Below are 17,510 nucleotides of genomic sequence, written 5' to 3' on the forward strand. Positions count from 1 at the left end.
GTCAAGGGAGTGTCGTTGGTGGAACCAGTTCCTCATGCGAGGCGGGTAATCTCCACTGCCAAAGATGGGTTCTGAGAACCAGCCCACACGACAGTCGAGAACCCTGTTGGCTGGTTCCACGTCCTCGCGGCTGAAGGAGAACGCCGGTTCCACCCAGTCCATGTGAAGAGCCAAGGAAACCTGCAACGCAGTACGACAAGTGTTTTTTTCCCCTCTCTGCACGTGCATGTGTGTGTATCTGTGTCTCCTTGTGTGTGTTTCTCCCTATTTGTGTCCTTGTGTGTGTATCTGTGTGTCCTTGTGTGTGTGTCTCCCTGTGTGTGTGTATCTGTGTCTCTGTGTCTCCTTGTGTGTGTTTCTCCCTGTGTGTGTGTGTGTGTATCTGTGTCTTCTTGTGTGTGTTTCTCCCTATATGTGTGAGTGTGTTAGTGTGTGCGTGTGAGCATGTGTCTCCCTGTGTGTATGTGTATCTGTGTGTATGTGTGTGTGTGTATATATGTGTGTGTATGTATATGTGTGTGTATGTGTGTGTGAGCATTTGTCTCCCTGTGTGTATGTGTATCTGTGTGTGTGTATCTGTGTGTGTGTATGTGTGTGTATATATGTGTGTGTGTGCATGTGTCTCACTGTGTATCTGTGTGTATGTGTGTGTGTGTGTATATATATATATATATGTGTGTTTGTGTGATCCCACTGACCTGTCCCCCCTGTGTGTGTCTGTACTCCTGGTCGTAGGCGTGCCACGCCAGGGCGTGTGCCCTCAGCAGCTGGTGGCCCTCCATCGGAGACACGTCATCTTCATCGTTGGGCTCGTTCAAGGTGATCCACATCTTCACATGGGGACCCAGCTCTCTGTAGCACAGCCGAGCGTAGTCCACAAACGCCACCACTGTGTCCCTGTCAAACAATATCTTTATTCACAGGAACTATTCATATAATACCATATCCATGAGAACAAGTGTTAACTGGCTATAGCCAAAAACCTACATTGTTAGATTATTTCATAAACGTGTTTATTATTTTATTATTTTTGAAAGAAACATAATATGTTTAAAAAGAAGAAAAATCCTTAATTAAGAAAATATTGTTATTAAGAAGGTGTGTTGTAGGACATGTTGATATCCCTGTGACGTGACCTACGTGTTATATAGTAGGAGTGATGATATCTCTGTGATGTGACCTACGTGTTATATAGTAGGAGTGGTGGCGTTGATATCCCTGTGATGTGACCTACGTGTTATATAGTAGGAGTGATGATATCTCTGTGATGTGACCTACGTGTTATATAGTAGGAGTGATGATATCCCTGTGACGTGACCTACGTGTTATATAGTAGGAGTGTTGATATCTCTGTGACGTGACCTACGTGTTATATAGTAGGAGTGATGATATCCCTGTGATGTGACCTACGTGTTATATAGTAGGAGTGTTGATATCCCTGTGACGTGACCTACGTGTTATATAGTAGGAGTGGTGATATCCCTGTGACGTGACCTACGTGTTATATAGTAGGAGTGTTGATATCCCTGTGACGAGACCTACGTGTTTTATAGTAGGAGTGATGATATCTCTGTGATGTGACCTACGTGGTATATAGTAGGAGTGATGATATCTCTGTGATGTGACCTACGTGTTATATAGTAGGAGTGTTGATATCCCTGTGACGTGACCTACGTGTTATATAGTAGGAGTGTTGATATCCCTGTGATGTGACCTACGTGTTATATAGTAGGAGTGGTGATATCTCTGTGACGAGACCTACGTGTTTTATAGTAGGAGTGATGATATCTCTGTGATGTGACCTACGTGGTATATAGTAGGAGTGATGATATCCCTGTGACGTGACCTACGTGTTATATAGTAGGAGTGGTGATATCCCTGTGACGTGACCTACGTGTTATATAGTAGGAGTGTTGATATCTCTGTGACGTGACCTACGTGTTGTATAGTAGGAGTGATGATATCCCTGTGATGTGACCTACGTGTTATATAGTAGGAGTGATGATATCTCTGTGATGTGACCTACGTGTTATATAGTAGGAGTGATGATATCCCTGTGATGTGACCTACGTGTTATATAGTAGGAGTGGTGGCGTTGATATCCCTGTGATGTGACCTACGTGTTATATAGTAGGAGTGATGATATCTCTGTGATGTGACCTACGTGTTATATAGTAGGAGTGATGATATCCCTGTGACGTGACCTACGTGTTATATAGTAGGAGTGTTGATATCTCTGTGACGTGACCTACGTGTTGTATAGTAGGAGTGGTGATATCTCTGTGATGTGACCTACGTGTTATATAGTAGGAGTGATGATATCTCTGTGATGTGACCTACGTGTTATATAGTAGGAGTGATGATATCCCTGTGATGTGACCTACGTGTTATATAGTAGGAGTGATGATATCTCTGTGACGTGACCTACGTGTTATATAGTAGGAGTGTTGATATCTCTGTGATGTGACCTACGTGTTGTATAGTAGGAGTGGTGATATCTCTGTGATGTGACCTACGTGTTATATAGTAGGAGTGATGATATCTCTGTGATGTGACCTACGTGTTATATAGTAGGAGTGATGATATCTCTGTGATGTGACCTACGTGTTATATAGTAGGAGTGATGATATCTCTGTGACGAGACCTACGTGTTATATAGTAGGAGTGATGATATCTCTGTGATGTGACCTACGTGGTATATAGTAGGAGTGATGATATCTCTGTGACGTGACCTACGTGTTATATAGTAGGAGTGGTGGCGTTGATATCCCTGTGGCGTGACCTACGTGTTATATAGTAGGAGTGGTGGCGTTGATATCCCTGTGGCGTGACCTACGTGTTATATAGTAGGAGTGGTGGCGTTGATATCCCTGTGGCGTGACCTACGTGTTATATAGTAGGAGTGATGATATCTCTGTGATGTGACCTACGTGTTATATAGTAGGAGTGATGATATCTCTGTGACGTGACCTACGTGTTATATAGTAGGAGTGATGATATCTCTGTGATGTGACCTACGTGGTATATAGTAGGAGTGATGATATCTCTGTGATGTGACCTACGTGTTATATAGTAGGAGTGATGATATCCCTGTGATGTGACCTACGTGTTATATAGTAGGAGTGGTGGCGTTGATATCCCTGTGATGTGACCTACGTGTTATATAGTAGGAGTGATGATATCTCTGTGACGTGACCTACGTGTTATATAGTAGGAGTGGTGGCGTTGATATCCCTGTGGCGTGACCTACGTGGTATATAGTAGGAGTGGTGGCGTTGATATCCCTGTGGCGTGACCTACGTGTTATATAGTAGGAGTGGTGATATCTCTGTGACGTGACCTACGTGTTATATAGTAGGAGTGGTGGCGTTGATATCCCTGTGGCGTGACCTACGTGGTATATAGTAGGAGTGGTGGCGTTGATATCCCTGTGGCGTGACCTACGTGTTATATAGTAGGAGTGATGATATCTCTGTGATGTGACCTACGTGTTATATAGTAGGAGTGATGATATCCCTGTGATGTGACCTACGTGTTATATAGTAGGAGTGATGATATCCCTGTGATGTGACCTACGTGTTATATAGTAGGAGTGATGATATCCCTGTGATGTGACCTACGTGGTATATAGTAGGAGTGATGATATCCCTGTGATGTGACCTACGTGGTATATAGTAGGAGTGATGATATCCCTGTGACGTGACCTACGTGTTATATAGTAGGAGTGATGATATCTCTGTGACGAGACCTACGTGTTATATAGTAGGAGTGATGATATCCCTGTGGCGTGACCTACGTGGTATATAGTAGGAGTGATGATATCTCTGTGATGTGACCTACGTGTTATATAGTAGGAGTGATGATATCCCTGTGATGTGACCTACGTGGTATATAGTAGGAGTGATGATATCTCTGTGATGTGACCTACGTGTTATATAGTAGGAGTGATGATATCTCTGTGATGTGACCTACGTGTTATATAGTAGGAGTGATGATATCCCTGTGATGTGACCTACGAGTTATATAGTAGGAGTGATGATATCCCTGTGATGTGACCTACGTGTTATATAGTAGGAGTGATGATATCCCTGTGATGTGACCTACGTGTTATATAGTAGGAGTGGTGGCGTTGATATCCCTGTGATGTGACCTACGTGTTATATAGTAGGAGTGGTGGCGTTGATATCCCTGTGATGTGACCTACGTGTTATATAGTAGGAGTGGTGGCGTTGATATCCCTGTGATGTGACCTACGTGTTATATAGTAGGAGTGATGATATCTCTGTGATGTGACCTACGTGTTATATAGTAGGAGTGATGATATCTCTGTGATGTGACCTACGTGTTATATAGTAGGAGTGGTGGCGTTGATATCCCTGTGATGTGACCTACGTGTTATATAGTAGGAGTGATGATATCCCTGTGACGTGACCTACGTGGTATATAGTAGGAGTGATGATATCTCTGTGATGTGACCTACGTGTTATATAGTAGGAGTGATGATATCTCTGTGATGTGACCTACGTGTTATATAGTAGGAGTGATGATATCCCTGTGATGTGACCTACGTGTTATATAGTAGGAGTGATGATATCCCTGTGATGTGACCTACGTGTTATATAGTAGGAGTGATGATATCCCTGTGATGTGACCTACGTGTTATATAGTAGGAGTGGTGGCGTTGATATCCCTGTGATGTGACCTACGTGTTATATAGTAGGAGTGGTGGCGTTGATATCCCTGTGATGTGACCTACGTGTTATATAGTAGGAGTGGTGGCGTTGATATCCCTGTGATGTGACCTACGTGTTATATAGTAGGAGTGATGATATCTCTGTGATGTGACCTACGTGTTATATAGTAGGAGTGATGATATCTCTGTGATGTGACCTACGTGTTATATAGTAGGAGTGGTGGCGTTGATATCCCTGTGATGTGACCTACGTGTTATATAGTAGGAGTGATGATATCCCTGTGATGTGACCTACGTGTTATATAGTAGGAGTGATGATATCTCTGTGATGTGACCTACGTGTTATATAGTAGGAGTGATGATATCCCTGTGATGTGACCTACGTGTTATATAGTAGGAGTGATGATATCCCTGTGATGTGACCTACGTGTTATATAGTAGGAGTGATGATATCCCTGTGATGTGACCTACGTGTTATATAGTAGGAGTGATGATATCCCTGTGATGTGACCTACGTGTTATATAGTAGGAGTGATGATATCCCTGTGATGTGACCTACGTGTTATATAGTAGGAGTTATGATATCCCTGTGATGTGACCTACGTGTTATATAGTAGGAGTGGTGGCGTTGATATCCTTGTGATGTGACCTACATGTTATATAGTAGGAGTGGTGGCGTTGATATCCCTGTCATGTGACCTACGTGTTATATAGTAGGAGTGGTGGCGTTGATATCCCTGTGATGTGACCTACGTGTTATATAGTAGGAGTGATGATATCTCTGTGATGTGACCTACGTGTTATATAGTAGGAGTGATGATATCTCTGTGATGTGACCTACGTGTTATATAGTAGGAGTGGTGGCGTTGATATCCCTGTGATGTGACCTACGTGTTATATAGTAGGAGTGATGATATCCCTGTGATGTGACCTACGTGTTATATAGTAGGAGTGATGATATCTCTGTGATGTGACCTACGTGTTATATAGTAGGAGTGATGATATCCCTGTGATGTGACCTACGTGTTATATAGTAGGAGTGATGATATCCCTGTGATGTGACCTACGTGTTATATAGTAGGAGTGATGATATCCCTGTGATGTGACCTACGTGTTATATAGTAGGAGTGATGATATCCCTGTGATGTGACCTACGTGTTATATAGTAGGAGTGATGATATCCCTGTGATGTGACCTACGTGTTATATAGTAGGAGTGATGATATCCCTGTGATGTGACCTACGTGTTATATAGTAGGAGTGGTGGCGTTGATATCCTTGTGATGTGACCTACATGTTATATAGTAGGAGTGGTGGCGTTGATATCCCTGTGATGTGACCTACGTGTTATATAGTAGGAGTGGTGGCGTTGATATCCCTGTGATGTGACCTACGTGTTATATAGTAGGAGTGATGATATCTCTGTGATGTGACCTACGTGTTATATAGTAGGAGTGATGATATCTCTGTGATGTGACCTACGTGTTATATAGTAGGAGTGGTGGCGTTGATATCCCTGTGATGTGACCTACGTGTTATATAGTAGGAGTGATGATATCCCTGTGATGTGACCTACGTGTTATATAGTAGGAGTGATGATATCCCTGTGATGTGACCTACGTGTTATATAGTAGGAGTGATGATATCCCTGTGATGTGACCTACGTGTTATATAGTAGGAGTGATGATATCCCTGTGATGTGACCTACGTGTTATATAGTAGGAGTGGTGGCTTTGATATCTCTGTGATGTGACCTACGTGTTATATAGTAGGAGTGATGATATCCCTGTGATGTGACCTACGTGTTATATAGTAGGAGTGATGATATCCCTGTGATGTGACCTACGTGTTATATAGTAGGAGTGATGATATCCCTGTGATGTGACCTACGTGTTATATAGTAGGAGTGATGATATCCCTGTGATGTGACCTACGTGTTATATAGTAGGAGTGATGATATCCCTGTGATGTGACCTACGTGTTATATAGTAGGAGTGGTGGCTTTGATATCTCTGTGATGTGACCTACGTGTTATATAGTAGGAGTGATGATATCCCTGTGATGTGACCTACGTGTTATATAGTAAGAGTGATGATATCCCTGTGATGTGACCTACGTGTTATATAGTAGGAGTGATGATATCCCTGTGATGTGACCTACGTGTTATATAGTAGGAGTGATGATATTCCTGTGACGAGACCTACGTGTTATATAGTAGGAGTGATGATATCCCTGTGACGAGACCTACGTGTTATATAGTAGGAGTGATGATATCCCTGTGATGTGACCTACGTGTTATATAGTAGGAGTGATGATATCCCTGTGATGTGACCTACGTGTTATATAGTAGGAGTGATGATATTCCTGTGACGAGACCTACGTGTTATATAGTAGGAGTGATGATATCCCTGTGATGTGACCTACGTGTTATATAGTAGGAGTGGTGGCGTTGATATCCCTGTGATGTGACCTACGTGTTATATAGTAGGAGTGATGATATCCCTGTGATGTGACCTACGTGTTATATAGTAGGAGTGATGATATCCCTGTGATGTGACCTACGTGTTATATAGTAGGAGTGATGATATCCCTGTGATGTGACCTACGTGTTATATAGTAGGAGTGATGATATTCCTGTGACGAGACCTACGTGTTATATAGTAGGAGTGGTGGCGTTGATATCTCTGTGATTTGACCTACGTGTTATATAGTAGGAGTGGTGGCTTTGATATCTCTGTGACGAGACCTACGTGTTATATAGTAAGAGTGGTGGCGTTGATATCTCTGTGATATCTCTGGGCTGTGTTTTTGTTCGAAGGGGGAGTTTGTTCCATTTCATTTGACCTGTTAACGAATACAAGGCCGTTTTGCTTTGCTTTTGAATCATGCTTTTCATTTCAGACTCTTTTGATTCATGTTTAAAATCTTAAAGCATTTTGTTAAGGTCCACTTTATTTATTCTGGATGTATTGGAGCTTCATATGATTTTGGTTTGTACGAAATACACACACACACACACACACACACACACACACACACACACACACACATGTAACGGATGTGAAACGGCTAGCTTAGTTAGCGTGGGCGCTAAATAGCGTTTCAATCAGTGACGTCACTTGCTCTGAGACCTTGAAGTAGTAGTTCCCCTTGCTCTGCAAGGGCCGCGGCTTTTGTGGCGCGATGGGTAACGATGCTTCGAGGGTGACTGTTGATGTGTGCAGAAGGTCCCTAGTTCGCGCCCGGGTATGGGCGAGGGGACGGTCTAAATTTGTACTGTTACATTGATGCTGTTGACCCGGATTACTGGATGCTGCGGAAAAAGGAGGAAGGTCAAAAGGGGGGTGAGTGTAACGGATGTGAAACGGCTAGCTTAGTTAGCGTGGGCGCTAAATAGCGTTTCAATCAGTTACGTCACTTGCTCTGAGACCTTGAAGTAGTAGTTCCCCTTGCTCTGCAAGAGCCGCGGCTTTTGTGGCGCGATGGGTAACGATGCTTCGAGGGTGACTGTTGATGTGTGCAGAAGGTCCCTAGTTCGCGCCCGGGTATGGGCGAGGGGACGGTCTAAATTTGTACTGTTACACACACACACACACACACAATACAAGACCGACAGTATGTGGACACCTGCTCGTCGAACGTCTCATTCCAAAACTCAAGGGCATTAATATGGAGTTGATCCCCTCTTTGCTGCTATAACAGCCTCCATCCACTCTTCTGGGAAGGCTTTCCACTAGATGTTGGAACATTGCTGCCATAACAGCCTCCACTCTTCTGGGAAGGCTTTCCGCTAGATGTTGGAACATCGTCACTCTTCTGGGAAGGCTTTCCACTAGATGTTGGAACATTGCTGCTGGGACTTGCTTCCATTCAGCCACAAGAGCATTCGTGAGGTCAGGACCCGATGTTGGTCGATTAGGCCTGGCTCGCAGTCGTCGTTCCAATTCATCCCAAAGGTGTTCGATGGGTACATGGGGGAATTGTCATGCTGAAACAGGAAAGGGCCTTCCCCAAATTGCCACAAAGTTGGAAGCACAGAATGGTCTATAACGTCATTGTATGCTGTAGTGTTAAGATTTCCCTTCACTGGAACTAAGGGGCCCGAACCATGAAAAACAGCCCCAGACCATTATTTATCCTACACCAAACTTTACAGTTGGCACTATGCATTAGGGCAGGCAGCATTCTCCTGGCATCCATTGGTGAATCCATTAGCTACGTGATCAGCACCTGTTGGACCCGACGCAATCATCACTAAACTAAGTGTAGTAGCCTAAGGAGAATCGAAATATATAGAACAGGTAACTGTTTTCTATGGAATGCGCGTGGTTACTCCCTTGTCCCCGGGCTGAAGTGGCTATAGAACTAACGACTCGGATACCAAGTTACAACCCGCGTTGCTTATGTTTTGGCGGTGTCCGAGGTCGGAGGTGTAACTGCGTTGGAGCCCGTCAAATCGCTGAACAGCTGCTCTTGATCAGTGTCACAATGCAACACCAGGTCGCGTTAGAAGTTCAGAACGAGGAAGTGTACACTCTTCAAAGGGGTTCCGAAAGGGTTCTTCGGTTGTCCTCATAGGTGAACTCTTTTTTGGGGGGCTCCAGGTAGAACCCTTTTAGGTTCCAGGTAGAACCCTTTTTGAGTTCCATGTGGGTTTTTACATGGGAACCCAAAAAGGATTTTACCTGGAACCTAAAAGGGTTCTTCAAAGGGTTCTCCTATGGGGACAGCCGAATAATCCTTTAAGGTTCTAGATAGCATCTTTCTAAGAGTGTAGGCTATTATAGAAATAATGACGCTCAAATAGAAAATAAGTTAATAACTAAATAATGAGTATTTCTATCAGCCTGATCGAGGTGTAGATCACATCTCACATTAGAGTGTTCAAACTAAAAACACACACACACACAGACACACACACACACACACACACACACACACAAACACACACACACACACACACACACACACCCCCACACACACACACACACACACACACACACACACACAGACACAGACACAGACACACACACACACAGACACAGACACACACACACACACACACACACACAGGGAATTATTCTGTCAATGTGACTCCGTGGAGTCAAGGTACACACACACACACACACACACACAGGGAATTCTCTCAATGTGACTCCGTGGAGTCAATGTATAATGTATATATTATGTAATGTATATATTATAATGTATATATATGTATATAATATATATATATTTATAATATATAAATATAGAGCCACTTGTAGATTTGACAGCTCTGATGCAGTTCCACCTCCACTAAAGCGGATCTGATTGAATAGAACCCAATGTTTGGATCATGCTAGTTATCACCACGATGACGACTTGTCTGCTACAAAAGAGGCTACGCCTTGTTTCCTCCACAGGCTTAACATCTCACTCGAGATTTGGTTCTGGTAGTACCAACCTCCACGAGGGGCTGGGAGGCTGGAGCGCTGGCATGTGTGTGGCGTGTGGTACCAACCTGTTGAACCAGCCTCCGGCTGCCTCCATCGGGGCTGGGAGGCTGGAACGCTGGCGTGTGTGTGTGGCGTGTGGTACCAACCTGTTGAACCAGCCTCCGGCTGTCTCCATCGGGGCTGGCAGGCTGGAGCGCTGGCGTGTGTGTGTGGCGTGTGGTACCAACCTGTTGATCCAGCCTCCGGCTGCCTCCATCGGGGCTGGGAGGCTGGAGCGCTGGCGTGTGTGTGTGTGGCGTGTGGTACCAACCTGTTGAACCAGCCTCCTGCTGCCTCCATCGGGGCTGGGAGGCTGGAACGCTGGCGTGTGTGTGTGGCGTGTGGTACCAACCTGTTGAACCAGCCTCCGGCTGTCTCCATCGGGGCTGGCAGGCTGGAGCGCTGGCGTGTGTGTGTGGCGTGTGGTACCAACCTGTTGAACCAGCCTCCGGCTGCCTCCATCGGGGCTGGCAGGCTGGAGCGCTGGCGTGTGTGTGCGGCGTGTGGTACCAACCTGTTGATCCAGCCTCCGGCTGCCTCCATCGGGGCTTGCAGGCTGGAGCGCTGGCGTGTGTGTGTGGCGTGTTTGTGTGTGGCGTATGGTACCAACCTGTTGAACCAGACTCCGGCTGCCTCCATCGGGGCTGGGAGGCTGGAGCGCTGGCGTGTGTATGTGGCGTGTGGTACCAACCTGTTGAACCAGCCTCCTGCTGCCTCCATCGGGGCTGGCAGGCTGGAGCGCTGGCGTGTGTGTGTGGCGTGTGGTACCAACCTGTTAAACCAGCCTCCGGCTGCCTCCATCGGGGCTGGCAGGCTGGAGTGCTGGCGTGTGTGTGTGGCGTGTGGTACCAACCTGTTGAACCAGCCTCCTGCTGCCTCCATCGGGGCTGGCAGGCTGGAGCGCTGGCGTGTGTGTGTGGCGTGTGGTACCAACCTGTTGAACCAGCCTCCTGCTGCCTCCATCGGGGCTGGCAGGCTGGAGCGCTGGCGTGTGTGTGTGTGGCGTGTGGTACCAACCTGTTGAACCAGCCTCCTGCTGCCTCCATCGGGGCTGGGAGGCTGGAGCGCTGGCGTGTGTGTGTGGCGTGTGGTACCAACCTGTTGAACCAGCCTCCTGCTGCCTCCATCGGGGCTGGCAGGCTGGAGCGCTGGCGTGTGTGTGTGTGGCGTGTGGTACCAACCTGTTGAACCAGCCTCCTGCTGCCTCCATCGGGGCTGGCAGGCTGGAGCGCTGGCGTGTGTGTGTGTGGCGTGTGGTACCAACCTGTTGAACCAGCCTCCGGCTGCCTCCATCGGGGCTGGCAGGCTGGAGCGCTGGCGTGTGTGTGTGTGGCGTGTGGTACCAACCTGTTGAACCAGCCTCCTGCTGCCTCCATCGGGGATGGGAGGCTGGAGCACTGGCGTGTGTGTGTGGCGTGTGGTACCAACCTGTTGAACCAGCCTCCTGCTGCCTCCATCGGGGCTGGCAGGCTGGAGCGCTGGCGTGTGTGGTGCCACAGGGTGACCATGGACGTGATGTTAGCCTGGTGCAGCTGGCTCGTAAAGCAGCGGTAGTACCTGGAACATAGTGAACATTACTATTAGTCCAGTCCGAGTTCTCAACACACTGTTAACCGATACACTCAGAACTCCATTCCATGTTTTTACTCATGCACTTGTACCTGGAATGATGGAGATCAAGCAGGCAGTAATTAATCCAGTTTAGTTATGTTTAATAATTAATCAGACCTTTTTCAAACCTCTCCTCAGGCACCTACATATATTTTACAATTTACTTGCCACCCTGAACTAGCACACCTGATTAATCTATTAACAGGTTTGATAACTACTTGACAAGTTGAATCAGATATCCTACCCTGAACAAAAATATAAATGCAACATGTAAAGTGTTGGTCCCATGTTTCATGAGCTGAAATAAAAGATCCCAGAAATGTTCTGCATGCACAATAAGCTTATTTCTGTCATATTTTGTGCACAAATTTGTTTACGTCCCTGTTAGTGAGCATGTCTCCTTTGCCAAGATAATCCATCCACCTGACAGGTCCGGCATATCAAGAAGCTGATTAAACCGCATGATCATTACACAGGTGCACTTTGTGCTGGGGACAATAAAAGGCCACTCTAAAATGTGCAGTTTTGCCAAACAATGCCACAGATGTCTCAAGTTTTAAGGGAGCGTGCAACTGGCATTCTGACTGCAGGAATGTCCACCAGAGCTGTTGGCAGAGAATGTAATGTTCATTTCTCTATTAAAAGCTGTTTTAGAGAATTTGGCAATACCTCCAACCGGCCTCACAACCACAGACTGACTGCAGGAATGTCCACCAGAGTGGTTGCCAGACAACTACCATAAGCCGCTTCCAACATTGCTTTAGGGAATTTGGCAGTACACCCAACCACAGACCACGTGTAACCACATCAGACCAGGACCTCCACATCCGGCCTCTTCCCCTGAGGGATCATCTGAGACCAACCACCAGGACCTCTACATCCGGCCTCTTCCCCTGTGGGATCATCTGAGACCAACCACCAGGACCTCCACATCCGGCCTCTTCACCTGAGGGATCATCTGAGCCCAACCACCAGGACCTCCACATCCGGCCTCTTCTCCTGAGGGATCATCTGAGACCAACCACCAGGACCTCCACATCCGGCCTCTCACCCTGAGGGATGGTCTGAGACCAACCACCAGGATATCTACATCCGGCCTCTTCTCCTGAGGGATCATCTGAGACCAACCACCAGGACCTCCACATCCGGCCTCTTTACCTGTGGGATGGTCTGAGACCAACCACCAGGACCTCCACATCCGGCCTCTTCACCTGTGGGATGGTCTGAGACCAACCACCAGGACCTCTACATCCGGCCTCTTCTCCTGAGTGATCATCTGAGACCAACCACCAGGACCTCCACATCCGGCCTCTTCACCTGTGGGATGGTCTGAGACCAACCACCAGGACCTCTACATCCGGCCTCTTCTCCTGAGGGATCATCTGAGACCAACCACCAGGACCTCCACATCCGGCCTCTTCACCTGTGGGATGGTCTGAGACCAACCACCAGGACCTCCACATCCGGCCTCTTCACCTGTGGGATGGTCTGAGACCAACCACCAGGACCTCTACATCCGGCCTCTTCACCTGTGGGATCATCTGAGACCAACCACCAGGACCTCCACATCCGGCCTCTTCCCCTGAGGGATCATCTGAGACCAACCACCAGGACCTCTACATCCGGCCTCTTCCCCTGAGGGATCATCTGAGTCCAACCACCAGGACCTCTACATCCGGCCTCTTCACCTGAGGGATCATCTGAGGCCAACCACTGGGACCTCCACATCCGGACTCTCCCCCTGAGGGATCATCTGAGACCAACCACCAGGACCTCCACATCCGGCCTCTTCACCTGTGGGATGGTCTGAGACCAACCACCAGGACCTCCACATCCGGCCTCTTCCCCTGAGGGATCATCTGAGACCAACCACCAGGACCTCTACATCCGGCCTCTTCACCTGAGGGATCATCTGAGGCCAACCACTGGGACCTCCACATCCGGACTCTCCCCCTGAGGGATCATCTGACCAACCACCAGGACCTCCACATCCGGCCTCTTCACCTGTGGGATGGTCTGAGACCAACCACCAGGACCTCCACATCCGGCCTCTTCACCTTAGCGATGGTCTGAGACCAACCACCAGGACCTCCACATCCGGACTCTCCCCCTGAGGGATCATCTGACCAACCACCAGGACCTCCACATCCGGCCTCTTCACCTGTGGGATGGTCTGAGACCAACCACCAGGACCTCTACATCCGGCCTCTTCACCTGTGGGATCATCTGAGACCAACCACCAGGACTTCCACATCCGGCCTCTTCCCCTGAGGGATCATCTGAGACCAACCACCAGGACCTCTACATCCGGCCTCTTCCCCTGAGGGATCATCTGAGTCCAACCACCAGGACCTCCACATCCGGCCTCTTCCCATGAGGGATAATCTGAGACCAACCACCAGGACCTCCACATCCGGCCTCTTCCCCTGAGGGATCATCTGAGACCAACCACCAGGACCTCCACATCCGGCCTCTTCCCCTGAGGGATCATCTGAGACCAACCACCAGGACCTCTACATCCGGCCTCTTCCCCTGAGGGATCATCTGAGTCCAACCACCAGGACCTCCACATCCGGCCTCTTCACCTGAGGGATCATCTGAGACCAACCACCAGGACCTCCACATCCGGCCTCTTCCCCTGAGGGATAATCTGAGCCAACCACCAGGACCTCTACATCCGGCCTCTTCCCCTGAGGGATCATCTGAGACCAACCACCAGGACCTCCACATCCGGCCTCTTCCTCTGAGGGATGGTCTGAGACCAACCACCAGGACCTCCACATCCGGCCTCTCACCCTGAGGGATGGTCTGAGACCAACCACCAGGACCTCCACATCCGGCCTCTCACCCTGAGGGATGGTCTGAGACCAACCACCAGGACCTCCACATCCGGCCTCTCACCCTGAGGGATGGTCTGAGACCAACCACCAGGACCTCCACATCCGGCCTCTTCACCTTAGCGATGGTCTGAGACCAACCACCAGGACCTCCACATCCGGACTCTTCACCTGTGGGATGGTCTGAGACCAACCACCAGGACCTCTACATCCGGCCTCTTCTCCTGAGTGATCATCTGAGACCAACCACCAGGACCTCCACATCCGGCGTCTTCACCTGTGGGATGGTCTGAGACCAACCACCAGGACCTCTACATCCGGCCTCTTCCCCTGAGGGATCATCTGAGACCAACCACCAGGACCTCTACATCCGGCCTCTTCCCCTGAGGGATCATCTGAGACCAACCACCAGGACCTCTACATCCGGCCTCTTCCCCTGAGGGATCATCTGAGACCAACCACCAGGACCTCCACATCCGGCCTCTTCCCCTGAGGGATCATCTGAGACCAACCACCAGGACCTCTACATCCGGCCTCTTCCCCTGAGGGATAATCTGAGCCAACCACCAGGACCTCTACATCCGGCCTCTTCCCCTGAGGGATCATCTGAGACCAACCACCAGGACCTCCACATCCGGCCTCTTCCTCTGAGGGATGGTCTGAGACCAACCACCAGGACCTCCACATCCGGCCTCTCACCCTGAGGGATGGTCTGAGACCAACCACCAGGACCTCCACATCCGGCCTCTCACCCTGAGGGATGGTCTGAGACCAACCACCAGGACCTCCACATCCGGCCTCTTCACCTGTGGGATGGTCTGAGACCAACCACCAGGACCTCCACATCCGGACTCTTCACCTGTGGGATGGTCTGAGACCAACCACCAGGACCTCTACATCCGGCCTCTTCTCCTGAGTGATCATCTGAGACCAACCACCAGGACCTCCACATCCGGCGTCTTCACCTGTGGGATGGTCTGAGACCAACCACCAGGACCTCCACATCCGGCCTCTTCTCCTGAGTGATCATCTGAGACCAACCACCAGGACCTCCACATCCGGCCTCTTCCCCTGAGGGATCATCTGAGACCAACCACCAGGACCTCTACATCCGGCCTCTTCCCCTGAGGGATCATCTGAGACCAACCACCAGGACCTCTACATCCGGCCTCTTCCCCTGAGGGATCATCTGAGACCAACCACCAGGACCTCTACATCCGGCCTCTTCCCCTGAGGGATAATCTGAGCCAACCACCAGGACCTCTACATCCGGCCTCTTCCCCTGAGGGATCATCTGAGACCAACCACCAGGACCTCCACATCCGGCCTCTTCCTCTGAGGGATGGTCTGAGACCAACCACCAGGACCTCCACATCCGGCCTCTCACCCTGAGGGATGGTCTGAGACCAACCACCAGGATCTCTACATCCGGCCTCTTCTCCTGAGGGATCATCTGAGACCAACCACCAGGACCTCCACATCCGGCCTCTTTACCTGTGGGATGGTCTGAGACCAACCACCAGGACCTCTACATCCGGCCTCTTCACCTGTGGGATGGTCTGAGACCAACCACCAGGACCTCCACATCCGGCCTCTTCACCTGTGGGATGGTCTGAGACCAACCACCAGGACCTCCACATCCGGCCTCTTCACCTGTGGGATGGTCTGAGACCAACCACCAGGACCTCCACATCCGGCCTCTTCACCTGTGGGATGGTCTGAGACCAACCACCAGGACCTCTACATCCGGCCTCTTCTCCTGAGTGATCATCTGAGACCAACCACCAGGACCTCTACATCCGGCCTCTTAACCTGAGGGATCATCTGACTTACCACCAGGACCTCCACATCCGGCCTCTTTACCTGTGGGATGGTCTGAGACCAACCACCAGGACCTCTACATCCGGCCTCTTCACCTGTGGGATCATCTGAGACCAACCACCAGGACCTCCACATCCGGCCTCTTCCCCTGAGGGATCATCTGAGACCAACCACCAGGACCTCTACATCCGGCCTCTTCCCCTGAGGGATCATCTGAGTCCAACCACCAGGACCTCTACATCCGGCCTCTTCACCTGTGGGATGGTCTGAGACCAACCACCAGGACCTCCACATCCGGCCTCTTCCCCAAAGGGATCATCTGAGACCAACCACCAGGACCTCTACATCTGGCCTCTTCCCCTGAGGGATCATCTGAGTCCAACCACCAGGACCTCTACATCCGGGCCTCTTCACCTGAGGGATCATCTGAGGCCAACCACTGGGACCTCCACATCCGGACTCTCCCCCTGAGGGATCATCTGAGACCAACCACCAGGACCTCCACATCCGGACTCTCCCCCTGAGGGATCATCTGAGACCAACCACCAGGACCTCCACATCCGGCCTCTTCACCTGTGGGATGGTCTGAGACCAACCACCAGGACCTCCACATCCGGCCTCTTCACCTTAGCGATGGTCTGAGACCAACCACCAGGACCTCCACATCCGGCCTCTTCCCCTGAGGGATCATCTGAGACCAACCACCAGGACCTCCACATCCGGCCTCTTCCCCTGAGGGATCATCTGAGACCAACCACCAGGACCTCTACATCCCTCCTCTTCCCCTGAGGGATCATCTGAGTCCAACCACCAGGACCTCCACATCCGGCCTCTTCACCTGAGGGATCATCTGAGACCAACCACCAGGACCTCCACATCCGGCCTCTTCCCGTGAGGGATAATCTGAGACCAACCACCAGGACCTCCACATCCGGCCTCTTCACCTGTGGGATGGTCTGAGACCAACCACCAGGACCTCTACATCCGGCCTCTTCACCTGTGGGATCATCTGAGACCAACCACCAGGACCTCCACATCCGGCCTCTTCCCCTGAGGGATCATCTGAGACCAA

At 49.6% G+C, this 17,510-nt stretch overlaps 1 protein-coding gene across 1 annotated transcript in view; it reads right to left on the reverse strand.

Annotated features, from left to right (window-relative positions):
• The window catches only part of kl (klotho), a 52,821-nt gene that overhangs the window by 13,906 nt on the left and 21,405 nt on the right, over positions 1-17,510 (reverse strand). Inside the window, exons 9-11 of the mRNA XM_090188782.1 lie at positions 11,598-11,726; positions 699-897; positions 1-180 (exon numbers count right to left, since the gene is read on the reverse strand). The exon at positions 1-180 is cut by the window's left edge and continues 8 nt beyond it. Coding sequence (XP_090044908.1) covers positions 1-180; positions 699-897; positions 11,598-11,726 — 508 coding nt within the window. The remainder of the gene's footprint in view (positions 181-698; positions 898-11,597; positions 11,727-17,510) is intronic.

Source organism: Oncorhynchus mykiss, chromosome 10 (genome assembly GCF_057628025.1).
Source record: "Oncorhynchus mykiss isolate SJ-2025 chromosome 10, ASM5762802v1, whole genome shotgun sequence".
Taxonomy (NCBI): domain Eukaryota; kingdom Metazoa; phylum Chordata; class Actinopteri; order Salmoniformes; family Salmonidae; genus Oncorhynchus; species Oncorhynchus mykiss.